The 12045-nt window shown below is 43.0% G+C and overlaps 1 protein-coding gene across 1 annotated transcript in view; it reads right to left on the bottom strand.

Annotated features, from left to right (window-relative positions):
• The window catches only part of VPS13B (vacuolar protein sorting 13 homolog B), a 932812-nt gene that overhangs the window by 902202 nt on the left and 18565 nt on the right, over positions 1-12045 (bottom strand). The window contains 1 exon segment of the mRNA XM_029063425.2: positions 9971-10114. Within this exon segment, the coding sequence (XP_028919258.1) occupies positions 9971-10114 (144 nt within the window).

Raw genomic sequence — 12045 nt, 5'->3', positions numbered from 1 at the left:
TCTTTCTGGGTCTCTGGATTCTTTTACTGCCTGATTTCTTCCTCCTCATTCTGCCTCTCCCAATCTCCTCCCCGACTCCTCTCTTACTTTATGAATAATAATGACGGTATTTGTTAAGGGCTTACTATTTGCCAAGCACTGTTCTAAGCGCTGACCAAGAGTAAGAGATTCAGGTAATCTTTGGTTCCAACATATCCCTCTCCCAGTGCAACTGACCCTCCCTTGCAGTAACATCTATCGATAGCATTAACTGAGTGCTTACTGTGTGAGGAGCACTGAACTAGCGCTTGGGAAGTTACAATACAATTGAGTTGAGATCCCTGCCCAAGAGGGCCTTACAGTCTACAGGGGGAGAGAGACATTAAAATGAATCACAGCAAGGGGAAAGAGAGTGTAAGGATATAATAAAAATAATAATAATGGCATTTGTTGAGTGCTTACTATGTGCCAAGCACTGTTCTAAGCGCTAGGACAGACACAAGGTAATCAGGTTGTCCCACGTGGGGCTCACAGACTTAATCCCCATTTTACAGATGAGGTAACGGAGAGAAGCTAAGTGACTTGCCCAAAGTCACACAGCTGACAAGTGGCGGAGCTGGGATTAGAACCCACAACCTCTGTCTCCCAAGCCCTTGTTCTTTCCACTAAGCACACTGCTTCTCTTAGGATATGCTTAGGTTATGTACCTAAGTGCTGTGGGGTGAATATCAAGTGCTTAAGGGGCACAGATCTGAGTCCAGAAGTAATGCAGAGAGGAAGGTATGAGGAAAGTCATGAAGGGTTAGTCGAGAAAGGCTTCTTGGAAAAGGTGTGATTTCAGGAGGGCTTTGAAGGTGGGGAGAGGAGTGGTCTGTTGTATATCAAAGGGGAGGGCAGTTCCAGGCCAGAGGAAGGACAAGGAATCGACAGCAGGATAGACAAGGTCAAGGTACAGAAAATAGGTTGGCTTTAGGGCAGTCAAGTGTGCGAGCTGGGCTACAGGAGTTCAACAAGGTAAGGTAGGGTGGAGGGACCTGATTGAGGGCCTTAAAGAACAAGGTAAGGAGTTTACCTTAAGTGGGGATGGATGGGAAACCTTCGGAGGTTTGAGAGGAATGGGGAGATATGGACTGAAATTGTTTTAAGAAAAATGACCCAGGCAGCAGAGCAAATAAAAGCTAAGTCACTTACTAGTTACTTATTGTGTCAAGCACGGTTCTAAGCGCTGGAGCAGATACAAGTTAAGGAGGTTGGACATAGTCCCTGTCTCTTTTGGAGCTCACAGTCTAAGTAGGAGGAACAACAGGTAGCGAACCTCCATTTTACAGAAGGAAACTGAGGCTCTGAGAAGTTAAGTGATTTTTCCTGAGGTCTTATAGCCGATAACTGATGGGAGCTGGGCTTAGAACCCAGGTTCTCTTACTCCCAAGCCCATGCTCTTTCCGCTAGGCCACGCTGCACAGAGGATAGACAGGAGGCAGAGAGATCAACGAAAAGGCGAATGCAGTAGTCAAGCTGGGATACAATGAATAACAATCAGTTGGTAGCAATTTGGGATGGAAAGAAAAGGAGAGATTGTAGGGATGCTGTGAAGGTAGAACCGACAGGACTTCATGTCAAATTAAATGTGTGGGTTAAATGAGAAAGATGGGGTCTGAGATAATGCCACAGGTATGGGCCTGTGAGGCAGGGAGGATGATGGTGGTGTCTACTGTGATAGAAGTTTCAGGGGGAGGACAAGATTTGGGTGGGAAGATGACACGATCTCTTTGGGTCATGCCAAATTTGAGGCATCAGAGGGACATCCAAGTTGAGATGGGAATAGGAAATGTGACACTGCAGGGCTGGAGAAGATGATTCGGGAATTATCTGCACAGAAGCAGCATGGCTTAGTGGAGAGAGCACAGACCCGGGAATCAGAAGGACTTGGGTTCTAATCCCAGCTCTGCCAAGTGCTTGCTGTGTGACCTTGGGCAAGTCGCTTCACTTCTCCGTACCTCAGTTTCCTCAGCTGTAAAATGGAGATATGTATTCTCCCTCCCCATTAGACTGTGAGCCCAACGTGGAACAGGGACTGTGTCCGACCTAATTAATTTGTACCTATCCCAGCACTTAGAAAAGTGTTTGACATACAGTAAGCTCTCAATGTCACAGAAAAAAAAAATAGAGATGGAAGTTGAAGAACATGATGAGTTAAAGCTGTTGCAGAGAAAAATCAGGTCAGAAAAAAATAAATGATCTCAAGTATATCTCTTTTGCTGAAATCACCAACACCAAAAATACAAAACAGGCTAGACGTAATGGCATGAGAAGAATTTCTAAGTTACAACTAAATAATGATCTTGGGCAAAAACTGCCTGAAAAGGGGATAATTTAAAGAACAGGCAGAAGGTCAGTAAGATAAGGTCAACAGAAGGTAGGATCTTTCCATTCTGAAGCATCTAATTTTAGGGGGAAAAGTCTTCAAACATGGGGACTCAGTTTTTGAACAGTACAGTACTGGAAATTCCCTTGAAAAACAAACTCGGCTGACAAGCAACATACAACTTCACGTTGAAAACTGCCAAAGTTTTGGGACCTTTAATATAGCTCCACCTGTACAGTTGCTCATAACATTATCACATATAGAAAGATTTCTCCCAGTGAAGCCTTGGATTTCACAGGTTCGACAAAAATTTACAACACTTCTGCTTAATAAGCCTTTTCAGTGCCTTTGGTAGAAACCAAGCAAGTCTCTTTGGACTTCTAAATGACTTCTGAGGCAAGAAGAAACAGTGTCACTAACTCTCAAGATGATCGCTGGGTGGGGAAACCAACAGTCTTCAAACTTTCTATTTTAATTTCACCTGTCTCAAAATCTTTGAAATCCAGAGTAATCATACAACAGATGATTTTGTGCAATTAGACCATCTAAGGAATGGGTGATATCACTAAATGTTATTTTCTCTTAGGAAGGATTGAAACGACCCTATCGGTCCTTCCAACTGAAGGACTAAAAGAAACCTCCTCCAGAGTAAACTGAAACCCCTATTTTAACTAGTCCAGACAAAGGGTCTAAAGGAAAAATCACTCCAACATGCCTTTATTAGGGCAAAAACTTCAATGACTTAAGGTTTGAAGACTACAGATGGTAGTTCAGGAGTGCAGTTTCCATCAAAGAGTGAATGGCTGCTAAACATCTGAGAAAGATCTTAGAGGAAACTCATTTGATGCTAAGTGACTTAAAAAGGTATTGTGAGCACATGCGATTGGAAATTAGATAAATGAATATCTGCGCAGACAAGAGCTAGAACACCATACACCATTCATTCATTCATTCAATAGTATTTATTGAGCGTTTACTATATGCAGAGCACTGTACTAAGCGCTTGGAATGTACAAATCGGCAACAGATAGAGACAGTCCCTGCCCATTGACGGGCTTACAGTCTAATGAACTACAACTGATTGAAAATAATATGGCTTACGGGATTCTATGAAACAGTAACAGCAGTGTAAAGCAAAGGACACTGGTTTTGCATTAAAATGTTAGATATAATATACCATGGGCTTTGGTTTGAAACCTGAGGGAAACTAAAGGCACAGAATCCGAAATGCCCTATGGACATTGGACGAGTTTATCAGCAGCCCTGAATTACTGAAGGTTCGTACTCACGGCTACTTGGCCTCTTGGCTGCTCAACAGACAATCAAAGATAAACCCAGAGAGGAAAAAAAAAGGAAAGGTAGCAAAAATATAAAGGTTAAAAAAAAATGTTTTCTCCTGTGAATTCACACTTTCAATGAAGCAGGATTAGGAGACAATACAGATCTCCTAACCGGCTGTCTGTATTTTTCTTTTACCTGTTTCAAGAATCAACCAATGGTTTTTATTGAGCACTTAATATGTGCAGAGCATTGTATTAAGTGCTGTATTGTTTTGTTGTCTCTCCCTTTTAGACTGAGTCAGCTGTTGGGCAGCGATGGTCTCCATCTGTTGCCAAACTGTACATTTCAAGTATTTATGTACAGTGTTCTGCACATAGTAAGCACCCAATAAATACAACTGAATAAATGAAGAAAGTTGGTAAAATGCTCCCTGCCCACAACAAGCTTACAGTCTGGAAGGGGAGACAGATATTAATATGAATTAGAAGCAGCATGGCTCAGTGGAAAGACTGGGGCTTGGGAGTCAGAGGTCGTGGGTTCAAATCCCAGATCTGCCTCTTGTCAGCTGTGTGACTGTGGGCAAGTCACTTAACTTCTCTGTGCCTCAGTTACCTCATCTGTAAAATGGGGATTAACTGTGAGCCTCATGTGGGACAACCAGACTACCCTGTATCTACCCCAGCGCTTAGAACAGTGCTCTGCACATAGTAAGCGCTTAACAAATACTAACATTCTTATTATAATTTATACTATACAATTTATAGATATGTAATAATAACTATGGTATTGGCTAAGTGCTTACTGTGTGCCAGGCACTGTTCTAAGTGCTGGGGTGGATATAAGCAAATTGGGTTGGACATAGTCATTGTCCCACATGGGGCTCACAGTCTTAATCCCCATTTTACAGATGAAATAACAGGCCTAGAGAAGTGAAGAGACTTGCACAAGACCACACAGCAGACAAGTGGTAGAGTAAGAATTAGAACCCATGACCTTCTGACTTCCCAGCCTGTGCTCTCTCTACTAAGCCAAGCTGCTGCTGCAAAATCCTGTGAGGTTGAGGGTGGGGTTACTTCCAAATACCCAGAGGTCAAGAAGCAAAATGTGCAATTTACATCTCTCCCTGCTTTTGCATTACTTGTAATAAGCCCAAATAATAATAATAATAATAATGTTGGTATTTGTTAAGCACTTACTATGTGCCAAGCACTGTTCTAAGCACTGGGATAGATACAAGGTAATCAGGTTGTCCCATGCAGGGCTCACAGTCTTCATCCCCATTTTCCAGATGAGGGAACTGAGGCACAGAGAAGTTAAGTGACTTGCCCAAGGTCACACAGCTGACAAGTGGCGGAGCGGGGATTAGAGCCCATGACCTCCGACTTCCATGCAAACTGGGGGCAGGTTCCTACTCATTCTCCCTGCAGGCCAGGGAAGCCCCACACCTCCCTCGTCCTTCTTCACTGAGAGGGTGGCCAGGCCCTTATCCCAGTTACTTGCCCGACAATTAGCCCTCCTAAACTCCTTGAGATTATGACCAACTGTCTGGCTTCTCTCTGCCTCTCAGAAAGCTTCATAAATTACTATTCCTTCTCCACAATATGCTTTCAATTCACACCAAAATGGTCTCCTAAGAAAAGCGAATATCATTATAAAAATTCAAAATTGCTTAATTCTGCTTCCTTCTAGGACTTTGAGTAACCAAAACAAGCAAGTACAGCATGGCGTAATGGATAGAGAATGGGCCTGGGAGTCAGAAGGTCATGGGTTCGAATCCCGGCTCCACCGCCTGGCTGCAGTGTGACCTCGGGCAAATCACTTTGCTTCTCTGGACCTCAGTTACCTCATCTGTAAAATGTCAATTGAGACTGTGAGCCCCACATGGGATAGAGATTGTTCAACTCAAGGTGCTTGTATCCATCCCAGTGCTTGGTACAGTGCCCGGCAAACAGTAAGCGCTTAAACAGCACCATTATTATCATTATTATATTTTTTCTTCTATTCTCAAAGACCAGGCTTGTGTGTTCTCAAAACTCTTGTACAAAGCACCCTGGAATTCCTGTAGCTGCTGTCCCTTTCTCTTGTAATGTATCGCATCCCATCCACTCCATCCTGTAGGGAACTGCAATTCAGATCTGGTCCGATACCCAGCAGGGTCCCTACTGGCATCTGGGAGAGTAAAAAAAAAAGGAAAGCGTGGAAGGCAAGGATGCATATTCAGGCCTGGTTCTTGTCCCTCTAACTCTATAAAGAATTTTTAGTCTCAGCAGTACTAATGACTGTGGTGGTTGCTAAGCACTTACACTGTGTCAAGCACTGTACTAAACACTGAGATAGACACAAGACAATCAGGTCAGAAACGTTCCCCTTACTAACTTGAGGCTGACAGGCAGGGATTGAATTTCTATTTTACTGACAAGAAAACTGAGGCACAGAGAAGGTAAGTGACTTGCCTAAAGTCACCCGGCAGGCAAGTGGCAGAGCCAGGATTAATAATAATAATAATAATGTTGGTATTTGTTAAGCGCTTACTATGTGCCGAGCACTGTTCTAAGCGCTGGGGTAGACATAGGGGAATTAGGTTGTCCCACGTGGGGCTCACAGTCTTAATCCACATTTTACAGATGAGGGAACTGAGGCACAGAGAAGTTAAGTGACTTGCCCACAGTCACACAGCCGACAAGTGGCAGATCTGGGATTCGAACTCATGAGCCCTGACTCCAAAGCCCATGCTCTTTCCACTGAGCCACGCTGCTTCTCTTAGATTAGAACACAGGTCCTCTGTTAAGCAGGGAAGCAGCATGGAAAGAGCCCGGGCTTGGCAGTCATTCATTCATTCATTCAATAGTATTTATTGAGCGCTTACTATGTGCAGAGCACTGTACTAAGCACTTGGAATGAACAAGTCGGCAACAGATAGAGACAGTCCCTGCCGTTTGACGGGCTTACAGTCTAATCGGGGGGGACGGACAGACAAGAACAATGGCAATAAATAGAGTCAAGGGGAAGGACATCTCGTAAAAACAATGGCAACTAAATAGAATCAAGGCGATGTACAATTGATTAACAAAATAAATAGGGTAATGGAAATATCTACAGTTGAGTGGACAAGTACAGTGCTGTGGGGATGGGAAGGGAGAGGTGGAGGAGTGGAGGGAAAAGGGGAAAAAGAGGGTTTAGCTGCGGAGAGGTAAAAGGGGGGGGTGGCAGAGGGAGTAGAGGGAGAAGAGGAGCTCAGTCTGGGAAGGCCTCTTGGAGGAGGTGAGTTTTAAGTAGGGTTTTGAAGAGGGGAGAGGTCAGAGGTCATGGATTCTTAACGGCTCTGCCGCTTTCAACTGTGTGATTTTGGGCAAGTCACTTAACTTCTCTGTGCCTCAGTTATCTCATCTGCAAAATGGGGATTAAGACTGGGAGCCCCAAGTGGGTCAACCTGATTACCTTGTATCTACCCCAGCGCTTAAGCAGTGCTTGGCACAGAGTAAGCACTTAACAAATACCATCTTTATTATTACTTGTAAAGTGCTAACTACAGGCCCAACACTGTCGTAAGCGCTGGGGTAGATTCAAAATACAAGTATTACTCTAGACTGAATTGGAACCATGGGCATACTCCAGCAAGAAACTTCCTCTCCCCTGCAGAGCAGCATGAGCTCCTATGGGCCGGGTTTACAGTCCCTGTCCCACGTGGGGCTCACAGTCTCAATCCCCATTTTACAGATGAGGTAACTGAAGCATAGAGAAGTGAAGTGACTTGCCCAAGCTCACACAGCAGACATGTGGCGGAGCGGAGATTAGAACCCACAACATTTTGACTCCCAGGCGTACTCTATCCACTATGCCATGCTGCTTCTCTGGCACACAAATATACTTATTTATATACCAACATGCAATAAAGGATATTTTTATCCTTCTACATTTGTCTCCCCCTTTACCATCCATGCCAAACCCAAATTTATTCACAGGGTGCAATGGATTTAGCCTTGACTGCTGTGTTTCTGAAATTTAAACTAGTTAAAATAAATAGTCTTGAGTTCTCCAAAGTAGCCTTTCTCATTTTCCACATCAGATGAATAATTGTGGAAAGCTTCCGCTAAATCCAAAGTTTCTTTTAAAAATATTTAGGACAAACTATTAGGACAGTTTACCTCCACATTATTACTCAAAAGATAGGGCTTATCATGGGCAAAAACCCGCGTGTTTTTCTCCAAGGAAGTACGTACCAGTGAATAATTTGTCTAAATATCAACTGCAATTTTCAAAAGTCCTTCTTATCCCAGAATCTTCGCCATCTGTAACAAATACTTGTTTTGCAAGTGCTTTACATTTGTGACACTTGACCTCTTGCTGAATGCACCACAAAATTCAAGTTTCACATACCATGCAAGCAGGAAATCTGATCATTCCAGCAGTAGCCATCTGCATAGTCCAATATCAAATATTAGTTCTGGACTGCACAAAGTCATGTGTTACAAATCTTTTTCTGCAGCCTCTATAATTAGTTGTAATTTGCGTCTTCTAAAATGTGTTTCTTATGGGACATCTGGCCTTGAAACTTCCACCTTAGCACTGAAAAAATACTTAGTGTCTGGATTCCCTCCTCCCGCCCCCCGCCCAATATGGAATACAGCATGGGTGGCATAATCAAGTGCAGATTTTCCTAAAAATAAATCTTCAAATTCCAAGAATACATTGATTCTCATTACAACCCACTGAAACACTACACATATGCTGTAATGCAAAAAGATGATTATAATCATAATAACATTATTCATACATTTCCAAATTGTGTTGCTAAATAGCCACGTCCACTTAGTTTTGCCAGAACACGTTTTCACTATGTGTTTTGGACAGAACATGAAAGCAGAAATAGGAAAGATTCTTCCGACGGCACACATCTGTCTGGATCCCGTAGGACAAGGTGTTAGAACAAATGGTCCGGTGCACGTGCACAGCCTCAAACACAGGACAACTATTATATCACAAATTTTCCTTCACGCAGGTTAAGAATATGATTTCCACAGTTTAGGAGAACTGGGTATACATTTAGCACACATGGAATTTCCACAAAAGCCTGTTTTCTCCCTCCTCCTCCTCCCCCTAAAATGAAGCACTCTAAAAGTGGAAAACACACTCAAGAAGGAAAAAGCATTTAGATGAAAGAATAAGCTTACAATTACGCCTTTTGTATAATGCCCCTAAAAATTAAGGATCTGAATATTATCAATGTCAAATAATATTTCAATTGCTGAATTCTATGCAGTTTTCTTCTGAGAAGCCCTAAAATTTAGTCTCAAAAATTAAAACAATTTTACATATACTCTTATTTCAAATTCTTTTCTTAAAAATAATAGCTGGATTACATAATGAAACTGAAAAAACATCTATCATATACTAGTATGATGGGCAGTGCCAAAACACAAACTCAAGTCAAGAAAGGTATTTCTTGGGTGATAGAAAGCAAAAACAGTTAAAATGGTATGCGTTTTTGAGATCTGTCTGCTGTCTACCCCAAGAAAAGCTGGAAGAGAAAATAAATGACCAGCATTTACACCTAAAAAAGAATAAGGACTCAACAAAATCTGGAGACACTGGAAAAGAAATATGGTTAGCAGGCAAAATCAAATTTATCCAAAAGACTGCAAGAAACTTTGGTAAAATAAAATACATCTCACCTTAACTGAAATACAGCAAGATATATTTTACCCGGATTTTGATACATCATTTGGATTAATTGGAGCTAAATTAGTATTTGACCCTACTCAACCCAGCAGCAGGCCCCACTCAAATGATACACGCCTGGGGAATTTGCATCCATGCTAATGATTCTGGGGCTACATTACAGGAAATGTGCAATAAAAATGACCCTCAAAAGCCACATTCAAAGAGTTTACTGAGTGGCTACTTTCTCGGACTAAAAGACAAGAATGAGGTTGAATAACTGTGATCAATACTTAGCCATCTTGCACAAACATCCCCAGGTCTTAAAAAAGCTTCAGTTGGTTACCAATTCATAAGAACACCACCAATTACTACTATTTTCTTCTAAATGCTTACTATGTGCCAAGCACCATACTAAACATAGGGGCAGATACAAGACCATCAGGTTGGACGCAGTCCCCATTCCACATGGGGCTCATATTCTAAAGGGGGAGGGAGAACGGGAATTTAATCCATAGTTTACAGATGAAGAAACAGAGGCCCAGAGATGTTAAATGACTTGTCCAAGGTCACACAAGAGGCAAGTGATGGAGCCCACATACAGAGGGCAAGTCTGTCAGTCTCACATTTTAACTTAACATCTAGAATGATACATTCCTCACACAAGCAGAATGACAGATTCCTCACCTGTAATCCATCTTTGAGCTTCAGGATGCACTCCATTGTATTGATAGTGATCACTACCGGCTCTGAGCCCAGTTTTGTCCATGGCACGTGGATCCGTAATTCATGAATATGACCGCTTAAAAATGTAAATGGTAATTTCAGCTCCTAGAAAAAGAAAGCCCGGAAGGAAACAAAAATTAATTTCAGCTCCAAAGTGTTGCACAAAAGTCAGTGAACTAAGAAGTCTAATATTTAAAAATACACCCAACCTGATGGTGCTTTGTCACCAATAATTTGAAATGCCTTTTTCCTAGTTTCAATAGAAGAACAATGCAAATGATCAAAGTGCATTTTTTTCTAAATTTCTGTCTCCCTTACTTATTAATAAAAGCCATATATTTAGGGACTATTTCTATTTGTTGCCAAATTGTAATAGCAATAATGATGATAATGGTATTTGTTAAGCACTTACTATGTGCCGAGCACTGTTCTAAGCGCTGGGGTAGATACAAGGTAATCAAGCTGTCCCATGTGGAGCTCACCGTCTTCAACCCCATTTTCCAGATGAGGTAACTGAGGCCCAGAGAAGTGAAGTGACTTGCCCAAAGTCACACAGCTGATTAGTGGCAGAGCTGGGATTAGAACCTACAACCTCTAACTCCCAAGCCCGGGCTCTTTCCACTAAACCACACTGCTTCTCTTGTATGCAGTATGCATATGCAGTATGACTGAATGAATAGATTAGTTTCCATTTACTGGTATACTGCTGATTAACAACCTTCAGGCACAATCAACTTGTAATTAACAGTAGCCTGGGTCACCTGGGGCCTTTGGCCAAGGGATATTAAGGCCAGTTGGTCCACCCTCCCCTTGAGAAATCTTTCCAGCCAAGCCCCCCTCTAGACTGAAGCTCCTTAATAATAATAATGTTGGTATTTTTTAAGCGCTTACTCTGTGCTGAGCACTGTTCTAAGCGCTGGGATAGATACAGGGTCATCAAGCTGTCCCACGTGAGGCTCACAGTCTTCATCCCCATTTTCCAGATGAGGTACCCGAGTCACAACGAAGTTAAGTGACTTGCCCAAAGTCACACAGCTGTCAGGTGGAGGAGCCGGGATTAGAACCCATGACCTCTAACTCTTAAACCAGGGCTCCTTCCACTGAGCCATGCTGCTTTTCCGGGGAATCTGTTGTCATGTAGGACTCTCCCAAGCACTTAGTACGGTGCTCTGCACATAGTAAGCACATAATCAGCGCTCAATAAATACCACTGGTTGATGGATGGTGGAGGCAGTAGCTTGGTACCACCCTTTACCCCTAGAACAATGTGTGGCCCACCAAGCCAGAGCCCTCGGCACCAACTGGCACCACCGCCATCCAGCAAGCACCAGACACTGCCACAGGAGTAACAATAACAATAATAATAATGTTGGTATTTGTTAAGTCCTTACTATGTGCAGAGCACTGTTCTAAGCACTGGGGTAGATACAGGGTCATCAGGTTGTCTTACGTGAGGCTCACAGTCTTCATCCCCATTTTACAGATAAGGTCACTGAGGCCCAGAGACGTGAAGTGACTTGCCCACAGTAACACAGCTGACAAGTGGCAGAGCCGGGACTCGAACCCATGACCTCTGACTCCCAAGCCCGGGCTCTTTCCACTGAGCCACGCTGCTTCTCGTTTCCTCAAGGCAGACGTGGCCACAAGCCACTTTAAAGGCAGGAAACATGCCTGCTAATTCTGTTGGACTGTACTCTCCCAAGCGCTCAGTACAATGCTTTGCACATAGTAGGCGCTCAACAAATACTGTTGGTTGATTGGGCCCTAAGGAGGTCCAGGGGCTGCAGCCGTCTAAGACAAGTTTTATCAGTCGTCCTCTGCTTTTAATCAGTCATCCTCTGTCAACCCTCAAAAGCAAAGGTACTTGAGAAGGGTGAGGGATTCACCAAAATTGGAAATTTGCTTAATTCGACATCCTCTCTCTAAATGGAGTCAGGGCTCATGAGTTCGAATCCCAGCTCTGCCACTTGTCAGCTGTGTGACTGTGGGCAAGTCACTTAACTTCTCTGTGCCTCAGTTCCCTCATCTGTAAAATG

The sequence above is a fragment of the Ornithorhynchus anatinus genome, chromosome 4 (genome assembly GCF_004115215.2).
Source record: "Ornithorhynchus anatinus isolate Pmale09 chromosome 4, mOrnAna1.pri.v4, whole genome shotgun sequence".
NCBI lineage: Eukaryota > Metazoa > Chordata > Mammalia > Monotremata > Ornithorhynchidae > Ornithorhynchus > Ornithorhynchus anatinus.
Note: the sequence above shows the minus strand (reverse complement) of the source record. Positions and strands in the feature narration are given on the sequence as shown.